At 43.9% G+C, this 27,607-nt stretch overlaps 1 protein-coding gene across 2 annotated transcripts in view; it reads left to right on the forward strand.

The window, feature by feature from the left end:
* The window catches only part of igsf9a (immunoglobulin superfamily, member 9a), a 47,023-nt gene extending 30,161 nt beyond the window's left edge, over positions 1–16,862 (forward strand). For both annotated transcript variants that reach the window (XM_017489614.3, XM_017489613.3), the window contains exons 7-22: positions 296–437; positions 544–689; positions 1,356–1,498; positions 2,249–2,389; positions 2,473–2,589; positions 3,646–3,799; positions 3,948–4,059; positions 5,239–5,420; positions 5,535–5,752; positions 6,724–6,808; positions 6,963–7,133; positions 7,297–7,321; positions 7,519–9,588; positions 9,967–10,145; positions 10,927–11,060; positions 11,830–16,862. In XM_017489614.3, coding sequence (XP_017345103.2) covers positions 296–437; positions 544–689; positions 1,356–1,498; positions 2,249–2,389; positions 2,473–2,589; positions 3,646–3,799; positions 3,948–4,059; positions 5,239–5,420; positions 5,535–5,752; positions 6,724–6,808; positions 6,963–7,133; positions 7,297–7,321; positions 7,519–9,588; positions 9,967–10,145; positions 10,927–11,051 — 4,010 coding nt within the window. In that variant the 3' untranslated portion in view covers positions 11,052–11,060; positions 11,830–16,862. The remainder of the gene's footprint in view (positions 1–295; positions 438–543; positions 690–1,355; positions 1,499–2,248; positions 2,390–2,472; positions 2,590–3,645; positions 3,800–3,947; positions 4,060–5,238; positions 5,421–5,534; positions 5,753–6,723; positions 6,809–6,962; positions 7,134–7,296; positions 7,322–7,518; positions 9,589–9,966; positions 10,146–10,926; positions 11,061–11,829) is intronic.
* Positions 16,863–27,607: the final 10,745 nt, after the last annotated feature.

Here is a 27,607-nt window from a genome sequence, read left to right on the forward strand (position 1 = left end):
TTTGGATATGCAAATTAATCAATCAGTGATGTCATCTGGTAATTTCTAGCGACTTTTTGAACTACTTTCCCTGATACACTTATTGTGTTGTAATCTGAATGGCAGTGAGGTTGGACAAGCAGATACTGCCATCTAGTGGTGAGATGGTGGAGTTTTAAGAAATGTCTGCAAATCACAAATCATCGTTAACGCCGGTCAACTAGCTAAAATGATCTCGTTTTATTTTCTTCCACAGCACAACCCCGAGTGTGTATATCCGTTATTAAAATGACCTTTCCTCATCTCCTCATCGCAGGTCCTCCCGTCATCCTGATTCCCCCGACGGACACCGTCCTTAACATGTCCCATAACGCCTTGCTGCGGTGCCAGGCCGAGGCCGATCCTCCCAACATGACCTACGTGTGGATGAAAGAAGGAGAGAACGTCTACCACATAGAGTGGGTCTTACACCAGATTTACACCAAAACACCAGCTTCAGCGTCGGTGAGACATTTTAGTGCCACGCTTTCATCCTGATCATTTTGTCTTTGTGTGGTCCGTCAGATCTCTGAAGTCTCGTGTGAAAGTGATGGTCGATGGCACGCTGCTCATATCCGGTTTAATCCCGGGGGATTCTGGGAAATACACCTGCATGCCTACGAACGGCCTTCTGACTTCGCCCACTGCCTCGGCCACGCTTACAGTGCAACGTATGTATATGAGTCTGTGAATGTGTGTGTGTAATAAAATATACATAAATAATAACATTTTATAAATTCAAAAATGAAATTTGACCAAAAACGTATATATATATTTTATTGATAATATCGATTATATGATGACTATATGATCGATTATAATTTAAGATAATGCAAATTTATTATTTAGGTGACAAATGGGGCGCATTTCAAATATTTGCATATGTTTTAAAATAAAAGTTTTGGAATACAGTTTTAGATATTAAGGTATTGAGGTTAAATTATGCTCTTCATTATGCTGTGGGGGGGGGAAGAAGTGTAATCCTGAATTTCACTTTCGAGAAGATATCACATAAATAAATGTTTATTTACATTCACGGCATTTGGCAGACGCTCTCATCCAGAGCAAATGTATAGGGGCTTTTATTGTGAAAAATGGTTGTTTTTGGTACCAAAATATGTGAAGAACCAACAATCACCAGGTTCTACTTCCAAAAATGCCTTTTCCTCTAATGGACACTTATCTGGAGTTTTTTTTTAAACCTTATTTGTGAATCCAGAAGCCAAAACAAATCGAATAAAATAATTAAACTCCATTAACAATGTTAAAAAAAAAAAAGAAGCTAAAACCCGTCCATCCCGCCGTGTTGACCGAGTTAACCCCTCCTCCTGTAACAGACCCTGCGCAGGTGACCCAGATGCCCGAGTGGATCTTCCTCCCTACAGGAATGAGAGGAGTGATCTCCTGCCCGCTGCTTTCCGAACCGCCGCTGCTTCGAGTGGACTGGACCAAAAACGGAAAAGCGCTGGACCTCGACGCTGTAAGAGACGCTTCCTGTTTATAAAACACACAGCACACGGAAACGACCTATACGCTCATATCGGTGCGCTCGTTCTAATGCGTTATCCTTATTCTGAAACAACTAGGAACAGCTTGTTGGACGCGCCACGTGATCTAAAAAATAAACGTATTTAACAAAGGAAAAGCATTTAAGTACCATGTATCTCCAGGAAGGAGTCTCCAGTGTCAGGGCTTTGTAACAGTCAGACGTAAAGTAACGACATCGTCAGGAGAGAGGAGTTTACGCGTTGTGGTTCAATTATTTTTAAAAAAATAATTATTCCTTTTTGTCTTCAGCATTACACATTTTTAGACTTGAATGTTAAAACTTTTGGACATTGAAAGATTTATTATTATTATTATTATTATTATTATTATTATTATTATTATTATTCCTCCAGGCGTACTGTTTTAGCCTTTTTTTTTTTTTAAACTCACGGACAATCTCTATTTACTTTTTAATATTTGATTTAAATAGGATTTAAATAGACGCGTATAGTGAACGGAAACGGAAGTTTGAAGGCGGAAGGGAATACATTTAGGAAAGGAAGCGATAATTAAAAACAATAATAAAGAGCTGAGCCTGGACTAAAACAGGAAATGGGACACGTTAGAGCCGGGACGCGGACAGGAAGGGACGAGACTGTGACGGGTACGACACCAATCAGCTTTAAATGTGGTCCGTGTATTAGTAAATAAAATATCACGTTCCTGTTCTCACTTCATTCAGTACCCAGGATGGATCCAGACGGCAGACGGTTCCATCGTTATCACCACGGCTAACGACGACGCGCTCGGCGTCTACACCTGCACTCCGTATAACAGCTACGGGACGATGGGCCGATCCGAGAGCGCCACCGTCATCCTGCAGGTCAGACTCTCGTAACAGGAAACGAATAGATAGAAACGAATACAGGAAGTCATGCAGTGCTGTAATGTGCCGAACTCTTTCAGGATCCTCCGTCTATCACGCTCGCGCCGCGTAAGGAGTACAGGGCGGAGGCGGGGAGGACGCTGATTATTCCCTGCCAGGCGCACGGAGATCCTCCGCCGAAAGTCACGTGGACCAAGGTAACCAGGACGTCCAGCTTATACAGGGTGCTCAGCGATGTTCCGTTCTCAATCCTGATTGGTCAGGAGGTGTCGGTTAATTTTCTAAAACAGCAGCTTTGACGGTCGCGCAGCCGTTTCGCGCCAACGCGCCCGTTCTTGTACGTTCTTATACGTTTCTATAGTAACAAGCCCGTTCACAGGGACTCGAACGGCATGTTTTCTGTAAGGAGAGGTTTATTTAACATTCACGGAAGGAGTCTCCAGTGTAACAGTCAGAGGTAAAGACATTTTAAAGATAAAGGAGTTTGGGGGGAAAAAAAGAAAGAAGAAAGAAAGAAAGAAAGAAGGAGGGAATGACAATATTAGGAAAGAAGGAAGGAGTCTCCAGTGTCAGTGCTTTGTAACAGTCGGAGGTAAAGACGTAAAGTCCCGTCCCCCCCCCCGACATTTGAAGGATGAAGGAGTTTGGAAGAAAGAAAGAAAAAGAAGGAAAGAAAGAAGGAGTCTCCAGTATCGGTGCTTTGTAAGAGACGTAAAGGGTTTTTTTTCCCCGACATGTTTGGGAAAAAAAGAAAGAAGGAGGGAATGACAATTTTAGGAAAGAAGGAAGGAGTCTCCAGTGTCAGTGGTTAGTAACAGAGGTAAAGCTGAAACCTGGCTGTGTTTCGTGTGTTTCTCTTCATCACTCCACCCCGTCACTGATTATTTTCCCGTCACCGCGTGACACCGAGTGTTTTATTCCTTATTCGTTTGCCGCCAGCTTTTACGTAATCAGTAATCAGTTAATCGCATAATAACCTCATATTATCCTCTTCGTTTTTTTTCTTCTCTCTCTCTCTCTCTCTCTCTCTCGTCCTTACTTGCCATCACCTGTCTCTCTCCCTCTTCCTCTTTCTGTCACACTCTTCCTCTCCGTCTCATGTCCTTTGTCTCACACTACTCTTTCTCCCTCGGACTTTTTTTTCCCTTCACCTTGCTCTCTATCTACCCATCTCATCATCTTGCTTGCACGCTCTCTTTCTCTCTCTCTCTCTCTCTCTCTCTCTCTCTCTCTCTCTCTCTCTCTCTCTCCAGCTCAGTCCCTCTGTCTCTCGCCCTCTGTACTCTATAACAGGGAACGGTTCTCTGCTCCTTCAGTCTCTGAGTAAAGAGCATTATGGGGAGTGGGAGTGCAGTGTGACGAACCGAGTCGCCACCATCACCGCCGCCACCACCGTCACAGTGCTCGGTGAGGATCAACACCACGATCCCCCCAATCCCCCCCCCAACACACACACAGGCAGAATTGAGATTTTTTTTTTCTTCTTCTTGTCTCTGCGCTGTTTCATGTTCTTTCTCTGTGTGTGTGTGTGTGTGTGTGTGTGTGTGTGTGTCAGGTACGAGTCCCCACGCCGTGTCCTCCATGTCCGTTGAAGTCGGAGTAAACCAGGCCAATGTGTCCTGGGTGCCTGGATTTGATGGAGGATATACACAAACTTTCACCGTCTGGTTAGTGTCTAGAAGTTCATTATCATTTCCGCACGTGCGCGTGTGCGTGCGCGCGTGCGTGCGTGCGCGTGTGCGTGCGCGCGTGTGTGTGTCTCTGCGTTCATGCTGCCTCCATACCAATAACAGGTTAAACACCACAATACTGGTAGTATAACGGTACTTTATAATATCTTAATATTCTGGAATTCTGGACTCTGATTGGTCAAGCTGGTAAAAGACGTCTTCAGGACATCGAGAGAGAGAGAAAGAAAAAGAGAAGCTGGTGAGGGAGCGACTATAAGTCTGTAGCTACTATAATGCAGACGAGAACAGTAAACATAACAATAATATATATATATATATATATATTTTAACGCATGAAAATGTGTTAATGTTGGTAGAAAACTGGAAAATAAACCTCGGGGCTGTTAAGAGTCACGCCTCTTCATCACACCATCCCGTCACTGATTATTTTCCTGTTTCTGCATGACACGGAGTGGTTCATTCCTTATGTAATGGCTACTACTAGTGTTCCACAATCAGAAACGAGAACTACTACAAAGGATATTCTATTTAACAGGAAAAAAAGGATAACAAACTGTAACTAGGCTGAGTTACACGAGTACATCCTATGTGACCGACTTTATTTCTTCTATACGGCTCAAAAAGCACAAAAACAGCAATTTTTTTTTTCTTTTTAGGTTCCTCCAGCTGTTGCATTTGAGCGTCGTATATCCGTGCACGCACCCGTGTAAGAATCTGAGGCCGTTCATTTTTGTGTTCGTTTCTCGACTGGGCGGGGCTCGGGTAATCCGGCCGCCGTGTTAAGCGTCACATGCAGGGGGCTGTCTTGTCTTTGTCTTTATCGACATTAAAACGGATTTTGGTCGCACAGGGCCGTATTCGGAGTTGTCGAATCGAGTCCAAAAGTCCTGTCGATATTTACACGGCGAAAGTTATACATATTCAGAGACGGGTGTTATGCGGCTTGGCGCAGCAAATTACCTGCACCTTCAAGGTTGCCAGGTTTATCCTGAGCAGAAGTAGGCTTGTGCACAGACGAGGTTCTGAGTAGTGTTTAGACCACAAACGCTTTCCGTTAGTCTATATCGGATATGTGAATCCTGAGACCTACTTCATGGACACGCCCCTCAGTCCACTTCTGATATATCTGTAATAATTGCGCTTGTTCTCATTCAGGTCGAAGTGCGTGTGTGCCGTTGAGGAGCAGCAGGAGTGGCGCTCGGCTCCCGGTCCGTCCTCCAGCTCCAGCGTGTTGGTCGGTGACCTCCTTCCATCCACCGAGTACCAGTTCAGCGTGATGCCTCACAACAAGCTGGGCAGCGGCCCATTCAGTGACATCACCTCTGCCCGAACCATGGGTCAGAACCAGCTTTTATTACCTCTATTAACCAGCTCTAGATCTCCTTTCTCTCTGTCCCGATCCATCTGCACGACTTGTGATTTATTTATATTTTTTTTGGCTTCCTATCCAGATGCGCTCCCTGCATCGTCCAAGCTGGAACCGCCCACGCCGCTATCCTTCAACCAGAGTTCCGAGGGTGTTTATCTACGCTGGGCGGTTCCATCGACTCGGCAGCTACCTATCGACAGTTTTGTCCTCCAGTCACGTCTTGAGGACGGGGAGTGGTCGACGTTGGATGAGGACATCAGTGCGAATAAGAGTGAAATGCTTGTTCAGGGATTGCAGAAGGTATTGTTTGGTACTTTTGTTTGTCTTGTAGTCCTCGGGTACGCTGTGAGCGGAAATGCAAATGCTAAAATCTCAAAATCTGTCGCGCAGCGATTTCGGCATTCGGTTACATGTCGTGGCTTTGAAGGTATTTTGAAGGTTAAATGATTCATATAGAGCTAGAAACACATTTAAAGTCCCCTCAAAATGGTTGGAGAGCTGTGATTTGATAGTTCCATTCAAGTATATATCTAAACGCGCTTACTTAGAGAGCTACCTAAATACGGGGCGGCTGTGGATCAGGTGGTCGAGCGGGTCGTCCACTGATCGTAGGGTCGGCGGTTCGATTCCCGGCCCACGTGACTCCACGTACCGGAGACGGCGTATAAAGACGGAATTGCGTTCTCCGTCAGTCTGAGGTAGCGACATTCGGGCATCAAACAGCCCCGCGATGGTCAAAGACCTCCGTAAAGTCACGTCTCCACCTTCTTCCAAATATACAAACTCCACCCACTTCACCGAGTGATGGCTGGAAAAGGAAAGACGCACGGTCGAAAACACACTGACGGAACAGAGCACGTTTACTGTTAATGAGCTGCTTCTGTAGAGCAAGACACGCCCCTGGGGGTGGGGCTTGTACATTTTAGACAGCATATCACTGGACAAACACAAGACTAGTACAGGATGAGTCATCAAAAATGACATTGTTTTCTTGGAAAGGATGAACTTTCAAATGAAAACATGAATATCTGATATAACACAGTTCTCCTCTCGTGTAACAGACAGGTCTGAAATGCCAAATTTGACATCAGGGCTGCTTTAAACGTTACAAACCGCACCTTTAAAGCCACAATTACAGTCTGAGAATGGAGCGGTTTGAAATCAGGACTCAGTAGTGCGATGTGATATTTCCATTCTGTGATGTTTCAATAAATGTCATTCCGGTGCCTTGCCTTTGTCGTTTTTTCTCTTCACTTTGTGACATTCTGCAGAACTGCAACTACGAGCTAAGACTCCTGTCTCGCCGTGGAGAACAGCTGAGCACGCCGAGTCACTCGATCAACGTCTCCACTCTGGGTCAGTGCCTAAGCCTCGCTCCACTTTCCTTCCAACTGCTCTGGTTATTCAATTTAGGCCCATATCTGTTTGGATTATTCTCATAAATCATCCATTGTTCTGTTTTTGAGCGGTGTGATGGAATTAAACAGAAAAACAACTTTTTATTTTGCAGTCATGGACACGAACCCTCCAAGTTCACACCTACCTGGGACAGAGCCTCAGCCACTCTGGGCTGGAGTCATGATTGGGATGGGCGTCCTGTGCCTTTTGCTTCTGGTCATTTTAGTCACGGTGTGTTTAATTGGCCGTAAAAGAAACCGGCGACACAGGAAGATGATGCGGGGTAAAGAAACTACACGTCGCTTTTTTTTTTTAAACCACAAAAACACAATGAGTGTTTTATAGACTGTGTCTTTCCCAGCTCAATAAAACGTTCTTGTTTAGAACAGAATATGAAGTAATTCTTCCCTCAGATTTCAATTCACCGTGTCGTTTGCTTATTTCAGGTCACCCCGCTGCTCCGTCTAGGAAGTAAGTGTATTTGATCGGTCTGTTATCATTTACTTCCTGTTAATGAAGATGGATGCGTTACTTTTACCTTCTGTCTCAGGAAATGGATGGAAGGTTTTTATTAGCATTATTGGTTCGTTGATGTGAAGTAAAATCTAGCAGTGTGTGTGTGACTTCTGTTATTACTGCTCATTCTTCACATCTTGTATCTCCTTCAGAGCTGAGTCAGACCCTGACAGCCCTGACAGTGTATTAAAACAGAAGCTCCTCCCTCTTCGCCCGCTCTCCAGTTCCTCCTCGTCTTCAGACCACTCTTCGGACAAATCCAATCGCAACGACTGTCCTGACCAGAAACAGCACCAGCTCCCGTGTACCCAGACCCCTTCCCAGGGATCAGTACCTCAGATTCACCTCCATCGTGCCTCCACCGTGGAGCTCATTCACCGTGGGCCAGATGGCCGATTCATGCTTGAGCCTTATGAAGAGTTTGGCACGTTCTATACCTCTCCATCCAGGCATGAAATGTCGAGGCAAGGCTTTTCACGTTCATCTGAGCGACCTGGTGATGCCAAACTTCGTAAATCACAATCTTTGCGCTCGTACAGGAGTGAAAGAAGGCATCCTCCTTTCGTCCTGTCCGTGGACATGCCGTCTTGTGGATTGGACATTTCTCCTTCGGGCAGAGCGCAAACGTTGCCCAGATATGGCTGCTACTCTGTGTCTCTTGGACAGGAGATCTCAAATAGATCAAGTTTGTCCTCTGAGATCAGCGGTTCGGTTCTCTACCCACCGTCGGACAACTGTCCGACGCTAAAGCGTGGCGACACTCACTCCACAGCCAGCACGCTTGTTCTACAAATGGAGCATGAAAGAGAACAAGGCAATCTTAGCCGGTGTCTTAGGCTGGCCCAGGAGAGAGAGGAGCTGGAGCGAGAGTTGCGTAAGTACACTCTGGATCGGAACTTTGAAGTCAAGAGAGGTGGGTCACTCCGAGTGGAGTGCAAGAGAGGAATTGCAGAGAATGATGAAACAGCCTGGAAAAGCAGAGGACCAGGATCCTTGCATGTTACACAACTGTCCAACAGAGAGCAGTGTCTATCCAGTAACACTATTATTCCAAGAGTAAGAGCTTCCTCTTGTATTCCGTGGGAGGCTGGATATATAATGTCTCCCAGTAATCTGGTAAAAGCACAGAATTGCCATGAAAGTACGTTTGAGTGCCTGAAGAACTCTCATTTAAACCAAATGTCAAACCACAGAAGGTCTAAAAGTCTAGAGCGAGGGGAGCACCAAAGATCACGTGTTAAAGATCAGCGGCGAAGGCGAACCATGACTGAAGGTGCCCCTGTCAATTTTGATAATAAACCTTTAGACTCAACACTGGAAAGATCTCATTATAGTGTGGAGGGCAGCCTGAAGAATCCTGTAGCCTACAGTCGCAGTCAACAGCATGTTTTCCCAAGAATGAGTCACCTGGGAGAGGCACAGCAAGGAGGAAATGTGGAGAAAAGCAGAGGACGGGCTGGCTGTGCAACTGATTATGTGGAGATGTGTGTGGATGAGCCAGAGATACAGGCTCATACTCGCTTAACGAGGTCCATGCCAAGGTCCATGGATTCTCACAGACCCAGTCTATATCAGCTGCAGATGGAGACAGAAAGACAATCAGGGTACAAAACCGTTCAGAGAGGCTTGAGAAGAGACTCCGAGAGGATGAGTAGTGGGTCAAGCAGAACCCTTCCCTCAAAACATCGACAAAGACCGGCTTCCCAGAATGGTCTTAGTGGGGATTCCCAAGATATAAATCACCACAAAAGTGCCCCTAGTTTGGATGATAAAAAGTACAGTGAGCAATTCCTGCCCCCTGACGCCTGGATTGACTCCCTAAGCATGGCGCGAAATTCCTCCCTGTCTCCTTGTCCAAGTGGAGAGGAGAACCAGGTGACCCAGAGTCAAGAAACTGAACCGTGTGCACCTTCAGAAAATCAGCTTCGAGACTCCTATCGTCAGCAGGCCTCTAATGGTGCCTCTACTGCTGATCAAGACGGCCAGCGCCACAGTCCGCCTTCCGTGCCTCTAGAGGGTTCCCACTGGCCTCCGATGCATTGCTATTCCCCAGAACCCGAGGGAAGTTGCCGGAGCTATGCCAGCCATAGCAGTGGCAGAGGAAGTATGGATCAGCCGAGCAGCAGGCAGTCTCTGTCTTTTAGCCCACCTCTAAACAGCTCCCTAGAGATCCCCGAGGAGAGCGATAGAGACGAGGCTGGCCAGCGCTCGCTACATAAATGGTGAGAAACACCTGCTTCAATCTCCAATTCCTTTGCCCATTATTATTTTATTTATATCTAGGCTAGTGTTTTCCTAGGGGGGCGAGGTGTTATTGAACCAGCTAATTGAATCAAGACTATTAAATAAAAGAAAAACAGCATACTGCATCTCAGGGGTCCTTCAGTATTGTGATGGAATCCTACAAAATCGCTTTGTCGTCCATTTGCAGAGTTTCTTTTTAAACACACCCAAATTTCTCATAAAGTCCCACTTGCTAGCTGGTTCTTCTGTGCCATTTTACAGATATATTCCGACATGGGCGTTTATAGTTTTGCCTATACGGTGTGTGTGCTGGAATGAAAACAGCAAAAGAAATATCTTTAAAACTATATCTCCAGCTCCAGGAGAGATTCCGTCGATGAGAACTACGAGTGGGACTCTCACTACGACTCCGTGAACTCTAATGACCTCAAAACTTCAATGAGCACAGTATGCCTGCAGGGGGAGATCCTGAGCAAGGGAAGACGGAGGAGTGTGGCGAACGACAGCAGGTTGTCCTTAAAGCAGGACAAGAGAGGTGGGGGAAATTTGTTGAACCAGACACATTTAAAATGTTCTCCTAAATGTTCTTACAGTTGAAAAAACCGTTCTGTTTGAGTCCCGTTTTATGTAAGGAGTCACACATTTGCGGCGGGAGTCCATGTTACTACCCTGAAGTCGATTATTTTCATAGAAACAGCGCATCCTAGAGAAAAAACACCACAGAAAAACCACAAAGCGTGAACTCTTCTGTCCTGAAAATGTCGGAAAACTTAACATTACAGCTTTACCTTTGACCGTTAAAAAACGCTGACACCGGAGACTCCCTCCGTAAAGCTTAAATAAACACCTCCTTGTAGAAAACGTCACCATATCCACGATTCCACGCGTATTTAAATCCGTTTCTGTCGCGCATCCGCCATACAAGTCGCTGTGTTAATTAATCACCACCTTATAACCAATCAGAACTGAGAATTCAACAGTTGATTTATTAAATCTAATCACATTTTATCACAGTCTAAAACTGGATTTAAAGAGAAGCAAATCAGTAAATGAATCGCATGTAAATGAATCACACGAAAATGAATCACACGAAAATGGCTCACAGGTAAATGAATCACATGTAAACGAATCACATGAAAACGAATCACATGCAAATGTATCACAGGTAAATGAATCACATGAATATGAATCACATGAATATGAATCACATGAAAATGAATCACATGAAAATGAATCACATGCAAATGTATCATATGAAAATGAAGAAATAAATTAAAATGAGTCGATTTATTAAATTAATTAACGTGTGTTTGCAGGTCTGTACCGCTCGGTTAGCATTTTGCCCCCCAGCTGTGAAGAGTCTCTCCTGGAGCGGGAAATTCAGCACGGCTCCATGTCCTACTCTGACCCTAATCCTGCTGCTGAAGCGGTGTTATTCTGAGTCTTGACGGTAAGGACACCTCCAGTATGTACACGCTACATTAGCAAGCTACGGAGTGCCAGGCCGTCATTCAATTTCTGTGATACGAAGCCGCGATTTCACCACGACCAATCCTATGGCTTTCTTCAGTTCCCCACTCAAAACCTTAGCTCCTATCTGCAATTACTTTCCGTTTACTAACTGAAAAATTACCCGCTCTCATTAACTGTATATACTGCAGGGGCGGTATGTTGAAAAAGAAAGCATGGAAACACGTAGCAGAGATTTGTTTGGGTTTCCGGCGAGTGTACATAGCTAGGACAGTTGGCTTGCTTTGCTAAACTAATCTAATCTAATCTAATCTAATCTGAAAACGAAGCTAGTATGAAGTTGTGCACGTAACACGGAAATCAAGCTGTAGGCTGTACGTTTACAGTCTCCCGTCGGAAATAAAAATATGCAAGCGCACATCCAGACTAGTGATGCTTGTTGCTTGCTAGTGTGAATGTAGAGTCACGTACACCGTCTAATAAGTGTGTGTCCGGCCGTGTGTGTGTTTGTCTATGCATATAACAAATAAGAAAAATACCAAAAGTATCGTTCGATACCAAAAGTAATATTGTACTGGACACGTGATTAAGCCGAATGATAACTTCGCATATTACATTCTTAGATGGAATAGCTCTATTTAATATTTAAACACTTCAATATTGAATATTACCCAGAGCGAACCCCAATGCATATTAGATACTGTAATCTAACACACTGCAACGTTCATTTCTCTTTCTGTGTAAAACAGGATCCTCTGGACCAAACATGGTGGACCTCGAAACACGAGAGACTCCATAACGTCGATGAGAAACCAACAAAGACGCGGGACCTGTTTCTCACGTCCCGTGTTCGAAGTTCCCTCACCGCTTCCGCTTTCCGTTCCGCTCTACGCGACTTTAAACGCCTGTCGGGCGAAATTATGCAAACGAAGACAGCCCGATACTTTCCCGGACAAATCCAGCTGTCATGACATCTCCAGTGACATTTGAATTCGGGATAATTTCCCCGTGGGATCGAGGAGAGCGACTCCGATTGGTTGCACTCACCGGTCTCAAAGGATGAAGGAAATGAATCCCTCGTTTCATCACTCGTCTGAGATCACACCGAGGAGCAAAGTGACTCGAGATACCTGCTCCAAATAAACTGCCGCGCTCTTTCGGCACTGCGATTCACACTTCCTGTACCTGCGAAATGAAAGAGAACGTAAAAAAAAGAAAAAGTTTATGCCAAGGATGGAACAGGTCTAAATCGAGGAAGGTTGCCAGTCCATGTGGTCAGATTCGGGTATTTTCGAGTGCTTCGGATGCAGTTCGAAGCAAACTTTCCGCACGGCGGTCAGCCGCGGACTAGGATATCGATCCGCGCTCGGAGACCGAGCAGTGGGATTAAAAGCCTGGTCAGTTGTGAGTAAAAGTTCTAACGTGAAAGCTTTCTTTTTGCACTCCTTGCCTTTGGGAATAACATGAGAGGACGCAAACTGCGATCGGTGCTCTGAGGGCGTAAGAGGTGATCCATTATATACTGTGAAAATGGCTCGATGGAAGGCAGAGTTCTCTTTTTCAAAACAAAACGGAAACTTACGTGAAGGATTACAGCGAAAAACGACAACCGAGATCAGACTGTTAACCGTTTATTACACTTTTACAGTCAGTATATTCGATATATTTTTCACATTTACTTCCAGACACTTTATCCTCATTTATGAATGGATTTATTTGTCAGTTATTTGCAGGGGGATTTAGACACGAAATGTCGTTTCATGAAAATCCAGTCGTATTTGTGTACATTTATATCACTTAAGGAGAGTCGGTAATGGGAACCTCGATTGATCAGCTTCAAAACATATAACCGTTGATGAGTTGCTTCGATTTTATAATATGGATTACTCTGACCTCACTTATTTATTTCCATTACACACACTCAGTTCCTGGTAGCTTAGCGGTTAGCACGTTCGCTCTAACCCTAACCCTGCCCTCTCTGGGCGGAGTTCGCGTGTTCTCCCCGTGCTGCGGGGGTTTCCTCCGGGTTCTCCGGTTTCCTCCCCCGGTCCAAAGACATTCATGATAGGCGGATCGGCGTGTCCAAAGTGTCCGTAGTGTAGGAACGGGTGTGTGAGTGTGTATGTGATCGTACCCTGCGATAGATTGGCACTCTGTCCAGGGTGTACCCCGCCTTGTCCCCTGGGATAGGCTCCAGATTTCCCCACGACCCAGTAGGACAAGCGATATAGAAGATGGATGGACCTCAATTCCTTGACTTCTAGAACAGAAAACATCTATTCATAAATACTAGCCGTTTAATTTAAATAAAAGCAGAAGAAAAAAAAGAGGAGGAGTTATTGTGTGTCTGTGGTAGCTGCAGTGGCTGAGCTGCATTACTGGATTTAGAAGATTTGGAGCATACCATGCTTAAGAGGCGCTCGTCCACCGTCTTAGTCACTCCCTATGAGGGTTGCCTTTTATGGAGTTTTGTAGGCGTGGCCGAATGTAGATCTGTCACGAAGACGCTCTGTAGTTTACAGATGATTGGTGGTTGTCGGCAAACGCACGAGTCCGAAAAACATCAGTGTGGTTCTCTGTAATTTTGTAAATCTATTGGGAATATTTATTTCTGGTATTTAATTCCAGTATTTACTTGACCTATGAAAGCAAAGATTGATAAATGAGGCCCAGCGTGCAATTTATTACTATTATTATTCATTTTTTTCATATAAAAGTCAGTCAAAGCACACAGTTTGCCAGATATAACTCTTTTATAAAAACACAGGATGTTGAATAACTCGTTAAATGTCAGCTCAGTTCACAGGGGATCACACACACACACACACACACACACACACTAAACTCCTTTAAACTCTGCGGACACGGTCTCAGCGTACAGATTCACACCGAGAGCATCAATATCTCCATTGAAACGGTCATTAAAGTCGCCACACCGATCGCGAGATTATTCCGTTTTAACGTCGTGAGAAAGAAGCCTGGAGAGAGACGGGACCGTACGACTTAAAAGGTACAAAAACGTCGACAATTTCCAATTTAGACTAACATTGCGGAGTTATCGCAGACTGTAACGCACCACATCGTGCGGCGTTTTCCGAGATTCCAGATCCAAACATTTCCGCTCATCGGCGCCGAAAGCTGAAAAAAAAAAAACGAACGAAACCGCGGAGCGATTCGGGAAACGCTGACGCGCCTCGGAGAGTCGCTGAAACAGAGTCATTTGGCTTTCAGGGTTTGGTGAAAGAGAGGATTAAGTATAATTACACATTGTAGGATTTCACACACGGTAATCTTACTTGAAAGCTTCTGTCACTGGAAAAAAAAAAAAAAAAAAAGAGAGAGAGAGAGTCAAAGAGTAAAAATAAAACAACCTGACAGTTTCAATTTTTTGTCATAATTGCAGCTCGCGCGGTTACGAAGACAATCAGAGACGGAATGATGGACGTCTCCGGCCTAGTCGTTATTTTATCCTGTTTTTTTTATTTAAAAAAAAAAAAAAACCTCGCACGGACCTCGTTTTTCGAACTGTTAAAGACCGGAGGAGGAAAAGAAAGGAGATAAACAGAAGAGAACAAACGGACGAATAAATAAATAATAATTGAGAAAATCATTTGTAATGATGATACCGCGGGAAAAATCTCCATGCTACGTAGGCTACGTTAACAGTTTAGACATCTAGGCTAATTAGCTTTCCATTCACATCCGTCGGTCCTTTTTCTTCCTTCCTTCCTTCACTCATCCGACAGCCGGAGAAACACGACTTCCTGTCAGCTTTCACAGTGTGACCCTTTACCCTGATCCGTTTGTCTGACGACGCTATAATCAGCGCGCGTATCTCTCGGTGGCGCTAAAAGCAACTCATCGCTAATTGTTTGCAGGGCTCCTCACCTCCTTGCGTTACTCACGTGACCCCGGTAATCGGCTCGAACAGACGCTAGACAATCTTCCGAATCGGGACGTGGAAAATACAGCATCGTGTAGAGAAAAAGAAGAAGAAAAAACGTCTGACGCTAGCACGACGCGGTCACTTAGCACGCTAGCTCAAACAGCTCCCTGCTGAAATGTCAGTCAGAGACTTCCTGCCGCTTTAACGCATTACGATTCTGTGAATACGATGCTTTTCATCTGCTTTTTATTCGGTAGTTATTTTAGTTTCCTCTTATTCAGGCGTGACACAAACCAAAATAAATGCATCCAAGAAACTTTTCTATCCACCACGCTACGCTGAGCGCGAACGCCGCGCCTGCTTCCGAAATCGGTAGGCCTTAATCCCGCCGCCTGATTAACCGGATTAATTAATAATTGAATAATTCACCTTCGAATCGTGAAATGATGTGTAAAAGGAGTTTCATTACCTGCTTTACCTTCAGCGTAGCAGTGTTTTATTCCGTTTCTTTTACAGACAGTTAGGCACACGAGATGCACGCTCGCCTCAGACTAACCGCGATCGACATTTACGCTTAATCAGGAGAGGTAATGGAGTGCCACATTTCCATCCGGCATTGTCTTCTAGCAGACACTCAAAATTAGTCACGGATAATCGAACGCATTTAAAATGTGTGTTTCTCGGCGTTTTAAGCCGTTTCGCAACGACGTCGTTGTAGGCTATAGAGCAACGGTGTCGGATCTTATCCGGAAAGCTCCGGCGTGGCTGCGGGTTTTCATTCCGACCGAGCGGGGGCCACACCCGAGTCTACCGGAAGCTCAAGATCAGCCGATTTAAACGGGCGGAATCGGGTGTGGCTCCTGCTCGACTGGCATGAAAACCCGCACCCACACCGGCCCTTCCCGGATAAGATCCGACACCCGTGCTATCGGCTACGCAAAGCATCAAAACCCATCACGGGAAGCCAGATCGGGATGCGTTTCACGCCACGGCGCTGTTGAATTCTCCGTCCTGATTGGTCAGAAGGCGTTGGTTCGTTTTCTGTATACAGAAAAGAGTTATCGTTTCTATGGAAATGCTTCATCCACAGGAATCGATGCTGCGCATAAAAGGTTTCTGCGTCGGAGACGTTCACGGAAGGAGTCTCCAGCGTCGGTGGCTTGTAAGAGCTTGTAGGTTTTCAGGACAGGGGAGTTTACAACTGCTGTAACGTAAGCGACAACAGGAAATACGCTGTTCTACAGGTATAAATGGATAATAAGTATGATGTATAGCTCTTTAACAGGCAAAGCGTGCAATCACTGGGAGGGAAGTTGCTGTCATATAAGAGGAATAAAACACTTCACGGTGTGGTGTTGTAATAATAATATTAATAATAATAATAATAATAATAATAATAATAATCAACTTCCACATCTAAACCTACAACCGCCGCTTTATTCTTTACTCGACTCTGACCAAAGTGTGAAGGAAAGACGCACGTTTGTCGCACGTGCTCTATTTTGCTATTATGATATTTTTGTACACTACTGTTCATGTGATTATGATGATTTTCTTTTTATTTTTTTACATTCCTTTACCACCATGCAATGTAAATATCCTGACATGTAAATGTTTATATAACCGATCGACGACTACGTGCTGTCTATCCAGATTTTAGAGTATTTTTCTAGACTAGACAAGGTTATTTTTCTTTTTTTTTCTTTTCTTACTTCTCTTTTAAACTCCTGGGCTCATCAGTAAATAACGAGGGCAGTTACTGTACAGAACGGCGATATCTCCAGCTGTTTAAACCCAACCAGATGTTGTTACAGCTTTGTACAATGATTTTATCGACATGGTCACATGGGATATTTCTGTGCGATGAGTTTATACATTAAAAGTAAATGATTAATAGTTGTTGGTTGGTGTGTGTGTTTGTGTGTGTCATCTTGGTGGGACCAACTGTCCCCACAAGGACCGGAATATCAGACGGTTTTGGTCTTCAGCTTATCTTTAAAAAATAAAATAAAATAAAATAAAAAAAGCCGAAGGGTTTCATGGGGTTTGTGGTTTAGTTAGATTTGGAAGAAGCATAGCCTTAATTAGCTGCATTAATAATTAAATCAATGGGAAGGTCCTCACAAGGATAGTACTGTGTGTGTGTGTGTGTGTGTGTGTGTGTGTGTGTGTGTTTACCGAGGAGTTCTACCTTCATTCCAGATGATTCAATTAAAAAATCCAGTAACAGCTCATTAGGCCTTCTAAGGACAGAGACGGCCACACACACACACACACACACACACACACACACACACACATACACGCCTAGACAGTTATTTATTTAGTTTTTGTACTGAAAGGGTTACAGTAATTAGAAGTAATGTAATGTCTCGGCACGTCTTCAGCACCTTATTAACGTACTTTATATGGTTTTTGTTTTTCTCCCTCTAGGTTATTACTCGGCTGCATGTGCACTCGGAGAAATCAGCGGTCGGTCTAAATGATAGATTCGGGAAGATCCGCGTCTCGGTTCTGCTGTGGCAGATTGTTGCTAATTTTATACTTTTAATGAGCCACGCATTTAACGAGTCGTGCGACTGATATCCGGCAGCAACATGCAAATCAGAGAAGAAATCCCAAACGCTGTGTTTAAACGCAGCTCGATCTGTCCATCCGCATGGAAATGCGACCGACCTATCCCACCATCATCTCGTTCCGGGGTCGCGATTATATCCGAACAGATTTGTTCGGGCAGAAATCTCTTTTCTAGTTCACGTTCCGAACACAATGTTATCTCCCTTCATTCTTTCTCCTTCGTTCTCTAACAGCGCTCTCGTTTCAGCCCGGCTGTAGACGCATTAGTATGCGTCCGACGTCCCGTCTCCCGCGTCGTTATTCCTGCCTCCCGGCGCTCCCGCTCTCGCTCTCGCACGCGTGCTAGCAGATATCGATTAGCATACGGTGATGAATACGAGTGAGCTGATTCAGGATCAACACTCGCGCGCTTGATAAACACGCCGGCGAAATGCGTTTCCAATACAGTTCAAGCTTTAAGAACGATTTTTCCTCTCAGCTTGGACATCTTCAGGGTGGAGGGTGGTGGGATGGGGGGGAGGGGAGAAAAACCTCCCGAACGTACTCACGTAATCACTTTTAAAGTCAAACTGATTGGACGTGACCTTTCGGTTCATTATCTCAGTAAGCGATCCTCTTTCTTCACCCTTTTGATTTCATGCACTAGTTCTCTTTTTCTTTGGGCTTGATTATAGTGGGGGGGGGGGGGGGACGACGACGACTCAGTCGACTCTTTCTTTTGTATTCGACGCCGTGTGTTACTAAAAATAAACGTGGAATCGAATTTTCAAATTCATTTCTTTCTTTTCACCAAGGAGAACGCTTCCGATGGACCCAAGACTGTTGGAAAAGAGAAGAAAAAAAACCCCCCACATGAGAACACTATAACTGACTGTTGAAAAGCAGACTTGCGTTTCATGTCTTTGATACCCCACCCCACCCCACCACACCACACCATTTTCCAAAAAAAAGTACCATTTTTTTTTTTTTTTTGGAGTATTGCCGATCTCCTTTGAAGCACTAACATGTCATGCATTTTTCGCAACCCTATACTCGAAATCTCTCACTGTCAGTGAGATAAAACAAAACCTGTCCAGATCCACAGTGCTTCATTCGTTCATCACCGTTCTCCAACTTTCTTACCTTTTCACCCATCACGGCACTAACGGATGCTTTGTATTTTTTATTTTTATCAACACTCCAACCCCAGCAGATAATAACTGCTTTCTGGTTTCAAATTTTCCTTTGGTTTCAAAGGTTCCTGGATGTCTGAAGTCCATCGCAGTTTGGTTATTTTCCTTCTCAAAAGACCAGGAATCCATCTAACCATGTTCAGTAGATACATCAGATCAGGGAAGAAGTTATAAAACTGTACAGTATCTCAGATCTCCAGAACTAGAAATGGAGAAATCCATTAACATGATGCTCTCCTCCAACATCTCCTCCATGCAAGGCTCAACTCTCAACTCACAGCTTTCTTTTCTCGATGGCATATCTTCTTCTACCACAGGTATACTGTTATGATGCCTCACTCAGATGTGCATGGGTTTCCTCTCAGCTCACAAGAACATCCTGGTAGATGGGATTGGCGACAAGAAAACGCCCCTAGGTGTGAACGAGCACGCTAATGGAGCCCTGTGATGGACTGGAGTCCCGTGCATGGTGTATTCCCGCCTCGGGTCCAGCGTTCCCTGGATTTTCTCGAGCTTGACCAGGACTGAAGATGGGTGGATGGATGAGTGAATGAATGAATGTCAGACATCAATGTTGCATCAATATTTGTATCCTGTCAATTCTCTTCAATGTCATCATCACAGTTGAATGTGAAGTTCTAAGTAGATTTATTAGGCTTTCATTGTCTGGTGATTTTTATTTTTTTTTTCTCCTGCCAATGTGTTCCCAGGATCAGCTCTGAACCCACGACGTCCCTGACCGTCCGTTTCCTGATCATATCAGGAAACACGGCGTGGATTTCCTATCTCTCATCAGTTGGTGTCCCACAAGGCTCAATCCTCAGTCCACTCCTCTTTCGCCTCTATACAACCTTCTCTCGCTGATGTAACATCATCTCCCAACACGGTTAAAAACCTTATGACATCCGACTAATCTTTTTCCTCCCACAGTCAGATAAACAAGTATTTTATCTCTAGCCTGGAGAATAACAGCTCACTGTCTCATGTTGCCTTTTCTAAGAATACAAAGCGCTCTCTATGCTTTACTTTACTGTTACTATAACAACAACAACAACAATAATGTATTAGAAAGAGCACATTCATACAAACCTGTGATTTGCAGATGCACCGCGGGTACAGTGTAGAAATGAAATATACAGTATGCGGATCGGAGAATTCGACGACGCGGTGATTTTAACGTCGGCATTTGAAGGAAGACCAGCAGGAAGAGAGTCGTCAAGTCTAGAAATAACTAGGGCTCGGATGAGCGCTCGAGCAGAACGTGTGGAGAGAAAAGGTTGATCTGGGGTAATCGGAGGGGTTAAGTCTGATCCCTAAAATCACACAGGGGGTTGATAACGATTGACATTTCCAGCAGAGTGGACTTCTTTGTTGATGTTTATTAAGGGTTACACGGGTACTTACATTCTAGTAGTTTCGACCAGTAATTTAAAAATAAACAATTAAATAAATATTTGACTACAGGCCTTTTCCCGTAGGTTTCCGGACATCGCTATCTGTATTAGTACAATAAAGAACATCAAACCGCACTCCAAGTCCCAGCCAGACGCAGGCTACGAACGACATTTCCAGCTTCAGACTTTGTTTATGTTACACTGTTAATAATGAAAGTGGAAAATAATAACTCGGCTTATCATATTACACTATTTTACGTCACACTGGTTCTTAAAAGGCGCTTGTGTGGGTGAGCTGGTGGTTCGGCTTTGGTTCTGAAACTGGCAGCGCAGGACAGAAGCTCCTTATGACGTGACGACGGATGGCGTGATGACGGGAGATTTTTTTTTCCTCACCGTGTTCAACTTCCAAAAACGTGTCTCGGATCAAAGATCATCTTTGGAATTGGATGGCTATAGAGCTGTTAATTCCTGAACTTTCCACCTGGACAGCACGTGAGGTCCAATTCGACATGATTTAGATCTGACCATTCGGTGAAACGACTTGTTTTCGAGTTCTTGAGGTTCGGATTAAACTCATTAAGTCGAGTCAAAAGTCAGAGAGGTTAATAACTGTACGAACTCAACAGAAATGTGATAACTCTGATCCCTTTTCAGGGCAGTTACAACACCCTTTTGGCGCCGTGATTTGATTCTTTACGCGGACGCATTTCCTTTTGAAGCAGGATGTCAGAGTGGTATAGAACTGTTGGACTGATCGACACAACAGCTAATAGCGTTTGAGATACGCCAGGCCACACCCCTGCCAAAACAACACAAACTCGAGACACAAACACAAACTGCTACTGCTACTGAAGTCCATGACTCCCCCTGGTGGCAGGGAATATATTTTTCTAGACAGCATTTAATTGGATTTAAGGGTGTGAATTTATCCCTATTGGGCGAGACGGTGGTGACGGTGGTGAGGAGAAACTCCCTGAGATGATACGAGGAAGAAACCTCGAGAGGAACCGGACTCGGAGGGGAACCCGTCCTCATCTGGGTCACGACGGAGAGTGTGAGAGTAAAAGAAAGTTCATTATGGTTTTATATGAAGTCTGTGTGTTGAACTAGTCCACTGTAATTGCAGTCCAAGCGGTACCATCCTAAACGATCTCCATGCTGTAGCCTCCAGTTGATGAGATCTCCATCCAGTACTACGGCATCAGGACGGATCAGGCAGGTCCGGAGAGCAGAAAGGGTCAGGATCACTCACATCTCCATAAAATCATGTGTGGCTCTCGGTATCTCAGAAGCAGCCCCACCAGCCGTCGACTGGCTTTTCAAACTCTCCAAAGTCCTGTTAAATTGCGACCTTACATAATCCAGCGGAGCAGACGAACGCATAATGAAAGCCGGAGGAAACGGCAGCTCTGATGCACCTGTAGTTACACCGTGTGCTTCTGTAAAGCACTCACAGCCGAGAGACTGACCCGAGTGATTACGCCAGACTCGAGTCACATCTCGGCCTGCCAATTAGACCGCCGTTTCACAGCGAGAACAGAAAACACAGCAGCGGATCGAGTCATGTTTGTTGGCAAATGTTATGGAGACGATGATGAAATAAACCTCTCTTTCGTCTCTTCTTTTCTTTTTTAAAACTACATTTCTTACAGTTCTTACATTTGGACCTTGTGTCTGTAAGTGTGCTGTATCGTACACCCGTGCTGTTCAACTTCATGTTTTGTTTCGTTTTTTAAGACGGTAACCATCCTATGCTCGTTGATACACGACGATGGGTTTCCATCGTAGATAGAACCGGTATAAATGTGCCAGCAGGGCTTCCAGAGATAAACAGACTTTCACAGATGTCAGGCTTTGTAAGCATCGACAACGGATTATTTCTTAATATAAGAAATAATCTGCATTAAAGGTCAGTGGACTTTTTCGTGTCAGTAGGAGATTAAGAAATATAAAGAGAATACGGAGACACGAGAAGGCTTTCGATTTAAAAGCGACGGGTTAATTTGGCTTCTTTGTAAATGAAAAAATGGCTAAAAACATTTTTTTTGTGTGTGTTTATGAAACCTGTGCTTGTCGCTGGTATCACCATCAATCGTTACTTGGAGGTCGGCCAATACGCCTATAACTCTTAGCTAGAGCGTTACGTATATGGCTTGGAACTGTCTTCTGAAATGATTATATTGGCGAGTCATGGCGAGAACAGGATTGTCCGATTGTCCTTCACAAAACATCAGAGGTTCTGTCTACAAACATTTTTTCATAGGACAACATTCCCTGCGACCTCCGAGCCTTGGTGTTTTGGTTTCTCCTCGCTGTAGAGTCCTAACACCCGGAAATGAGTTGCACTTCCGGTTCCATCGTCCCGAATCGATGCTTTTTCTTTTCTTTTTGTTGCTTAAATGCCTGAAATACTGAAATAAGGTCTGTGGTTAGCACGAGCTCATGATATTCTCACATTTCATTCTACGACGTGAACTACATCGATAAAACCCAACCCGTGACTCGTCTACTACGGCGGCCTCGTCGCGTCCGTACTCGTGCTCTTTTCAAAGTATCCCGACTCAAACGCTGACGATTATATTTAGGCCTCGAAATCCAGAAAAGTCGTGCTCGTTTGTGAAGATCATCTTAAGAATCGTAAACCTTTACTGGTCACGGAGCGTATTTTCTGCAAATGATTCAAAAGCCAATGGAAAAATCCTATTCGAAGGAACCGGGGTGACGCTAACTTCCGGGTCGGCCTACGAAAAAAATAACGCGTCATCCCTGCAGCACTCTACGTACCGCCACGCTTGTAAACGCATTTCCGCGTTTATTTTGGTTTTGTTTTAGTGTTTGACTTCTGATGCTCGTCAGAGTCCGGGTCGCCCGATGTTTTTTTTCTGTTGTTGTTGTTGAAGAATTAGCAGAGGGAGATGAACATACGTTATTACTGCTGAACTTTTATGCCAATACACTGTAATTAAACTAGCGTGTACGTTCAAAATAGTAACCCGATCGTAGTTAGAGAGATTAGAAATCATATCGTGATGTAGGAGACGTGCGAGTTTCTCTCATGACCTCTATCTACAGTATTTTCAGTATCCAACCACCCTGAAAATACCGTAAGGGGAATGATGAAAGATTAAATCACAGATCGATTTAAGCCATGTTCAGAGTAAAATCTCCTAATAGTCCTTGAAGTAAAGCCTTTCGCTCCGACGCAATCATGCGATATAATCTCTGATATGTTTGTACAGGCTGATCCTCTTCTCGCCATGTCGATAATCATTTGTCAGCGGTGGCTTGGCAATTAAGGCTCTGGGTTACTGATCAGAAGGTCGGGGGTTCGAGCCTCGGCACTGCCGAGCTGCCCCTGTTGGACCCTTGAACAAGGCCCTCAACCCTCTCTGCTCCAGGGGGCGCTCTATCATGGCTGACCCTGCGCTCTGACCCCAACCTCCTGACATGCTGGGGTATGCGAACGAAAGAATTTCACCGTGCTCTAACGTATACGTGATTAATAAAGACTCGTTATTATTATTATTATCATTACTTCCGAACGAGGTTACAAACCTAAATTCCAATGACTGGCCTGGATTAGAATACAGAAGTGAGAAGCGAGCCTGAGGGTTATTATTACTTTCTCAGCTGGAACAAGACACATGCCAAATCCTGGACACTGTGTTCTGTCTCGGAGTCCGTTCGCCAGAGCGTGTGTCTAAACACACTCTAAATACAGTATTCATACAGTATACAGTACAGCGTTTCAAGACTACAAATCAGGACCGAAAGAGCGTGACTGAGAATCATATCATTGCTCTTGTTGTTCTCGTCAAATCAATGAGAAACATCTGCAGCGTCGAGCCGGAAACTATTACCCGCGTTGGACGAGATGTGTGTAAACTTCTACCGGATAATGAACGTACTCGGGCGGCTGAAACAGACGTACTAGAAGGACTTTTGAAGATAAAACGACATCAGTGTACGGTTTTATTTAGTTATTCATTTATTTACTTGCTCTTCACGGGGGGAAGTAAAAGTAGATTGAGTCACAAGATCCCAAAATATTCTGTACGGACTTTGTTTGTTTCGATTTCTAAACGACCCGAACTCTTTTAAGTGTTTAACGATTTAAAAAAATAATCATCCGCTACCTCGTCTGCAATCCTGCTCCAAGTAGCGCGACAGAAATGTGCGTGATTAGGCTAGTTAAAGTTTCTTTGACATTGGAAGTTTTGCATTATCGGTGACGTTTGACGACGCGGGTACGTAGTCGCGTCGCCGTAAAATCGAGTCACGGGTCCAGGGTCCTTAGCGGTGCTCGAACTCGTGTACACGATGTACCGATTCACCACCTACTGAACTAGGGAGCTGATCGAGACACACCCTGGTATACGGTACGTGTAACGCCGGTGAGGATTAGCATCAGGCGTGAATGATTAGAAGTCTGGAGACCGTGAATGTGACAGGGCGTGTGCGTGCGCTCTGGGAAGCGTAGTCCGGGCCGACCATGTCCGTGTGCTGATGTTACTATTATGAATGTTGCTCTAACTATGAAGGTTACTCGTTTGAAACGTTAGTGGGAGTCGCATTCAAACAAACAATATTTAAATGAAGAGCGTACGTGGTATTAGTCTTTCTGTGATGAAAAACTGAGAAACGCCTCCATCCGTCTTCCTCCGGTAGTTCCTCAGTGTGTGTGTGTGTGTGTGTGTGTGTGTGTGAGAGTTCTTATTAGGCCATCGTTGAGACCTCGTATTATAACGCGATGCTAAATATTTACTTTCGAGTCACAATACTGTTAGGCATTAAATAGATTTCTCCCGTCGCCGCTTTGTTGTCTAAACGTTCTGCAGAAGAATCGGTTTAAACATCTCCGTCCACTCGAACGCTGAAGAAGAACTAAGAGAGTGAACGGGAGAGAAGGAGAAGCTAATATAGATGCTACACCATGCTTTGCATGCTTGAACGAGAACGAGAGAGTTCTTATAGAGTTCTGTCTCTTGCCGTGAGTGCCCGAGTCTGGCACTCAGACGGATTAACCGGAGCGAGAAGTTTAATGACGTGCAGACTCGAAACCTTTATTTAGATGTCACTCATTAAACCAACAGAGCACAACGACGGAGTCAGGAAGAGACTGAAGATTAATTTCAATCAGGCGGACATCAGGGAATGATTAAAGGAAGGACAGTGGGTCATAAACAGGACGGGACTGGGCTCTAGGAATATATATATATATATATATATATAGTGCGTTACATATTTTTATCCAGAGTCAGTGACATACAAGTGCTTCCTATGCTCAAAAGGATGAGGATGAGGATGTGTATTTTCTTTAGTACACACACACACACACACACACACACACACAGTAAGTGGTCTTCAATGATGTTGTGCATTTTTACACAATTCGTCTATCTTCTTTTGTTATTCATACAGTTTCACGTGATTTATTTTATTTATTTTATTTATTTATTTATATTAATGAACCCTTTCACGCATAGTGTCCACATTTATGGACTGTGCATAGTTGTAATATTTCTTGAATATTTCTATATAGTATTGTCATCAACATTAAATATATTGGAGCTGAACGTTAACAATTTTCTTCTTTTTTTTTTTTTTGTTGTAATGTTTTATATTTTATTTATTTAATTAATTAATTATTATTATTTTTTAAAATCCTGTTATTGCTACAAATGGACAAATCCATTTACTTTTTTTATAGAAGTGATATTTAGACCATATTCTGCCCCATAGTGGGCCCAAAACAAAACAAAACAAAACAAACAAACAAACAAAAAACAACAACAACAAAACCCTTGTATAAAATGTCATGTGTAATTTCACCAGAATGCAGTGAATAATAACTTTGATTGATGCCCATTCATTTTGTCCCAAAGTGAAAAAAAAAAAGCTTGTTTGTTTAAATGATTCATCAAAATGATTCGTTCTAATCGTATGAATCAACTCAAATGTATCCAATTCATATTTGACTCTCTGAATCGTTTCATTAATGTGTGCTTTTGTCACATTTGTGAACAGTGACAGCATTTACACAGGGAATGTCAAAGTGTTCTGTGCAAAGGTGAAAAAAAGTTATATTACAATATCATATACTTTAAAAGTAATATTGCCTTAGTGACATTTTTACCTCTCTCTCTCTCTCTCTCTCTCTCTCTCTCTCTCGACAGGAAAAAGGAATGAAATTACATGGTAATATCACATTCTGCTGTTTATCTGAATATTCATGTGGCTGTATTAAAATGTTCTGGAGTTCCTGCTCTGCTCTGCTCTCTGGGCGAGACACTAATTAGTGTAAAATTAATTTACCTGTGCAGTTTATATATATATATATATATTTAAATTTTTTCTGCTCTCATGTCCCTGAGCGATGTTTACACTCAGTCAGTCATTTTAAAAAGTCTCATCCATTATAGGAAAAGATATTCACTGACATTTTTCCCGACTTAACTGATTAAAATACAGAGAGTCTGTGGAGTGCACTGTGGAGTGAAAATTCAAGAAGGTGTTTTGATGTTTTGATTACTGAGACTATAACAGCGAGGTCTTTATGAAATGAATTCTTCACGTCCCCCTTATTATAGAGCTGGAAGGTCGTCTTTCACTCCTCCGAAACGAAGATTTCACACCTATATAAAATTCCCTCGGAGCTCCATACCTGTATATCCGATACCGCTCTTTCGTAGAATGTCATCTCGGTCCCGAGGGTCTAACGACCGGCCTTGAGGACATTTATACACGCTTTTCAAAGGATTAAGCCGGGGATGTTCAGTTACAGCGGATTCAGAACGTGTTCAGACCCCTTTATTTGGTGCACACTTTATTGTGTTGTGGATTCGACTTTTGAATAGATATAACTGTCAATTTTACCCGTCGGTCTACACTTAGTCATCCATGATGATGACGTAAGAACTGTCAGGACAAAAAACAAGCCATGAAGTCCAAGGAACTGTCTGTGGATTAAATTAACCTGGCTAATCACAGAACCTGGCTAATACCAACCCTAGAATGAAACATGGTGGTGGCAGCATCATGCTAAGCGGATGCTTCTCAGCGGCAGAGACAGGGAGACTGGATGAATGCAGCCAAATACGGGAACGTCTCCTGTATTCTCATGAGCACATACAGACTCGGACTCGTGACACGGTTCACCTTTCAACACGGCAATTACCCTAAGCATACAGCCAAATCAACACTGGAGTGGCTTCAGGGCACGTTTCGGTTTATCCTTCAGTGCCCCAGGCAAAGCCCAGACTAAAACCCCATTGAGCATCTGTGAAGAGACCTGAAGATGGCAGTTCACAGATTCTTCCATGCAGTCTGACAGAGCTGGAGAGGATCTGCCATTAAGTGTGCAACGCTTGTAGAGACGTATCCATGAAGCCTTGTAGCGGTCAGGGGCTTCTACGAAGTATCCGATAAAGCCTCTGCATACTTTTGTGAACAAGTCTTTAAGATTTAAGTTTTTAAAAGTCTCTAAAAACAGGTT

Source organism: Ictalurus punctatus, chromosome 16, assembly GCF_001660625.3.
Source record: "Ictalurus punctatus breed USDA103 chromosome 16, Coco_2.0, whole genome shotgun sequence".
Taxonomy (NCBI): domain Eukaryota; kingdom Metazoa; phylum Chordata; class Actinopteri; order Siluriformes; family Ictaluridae; genus Ictalurus; species Ictalurus punctatus.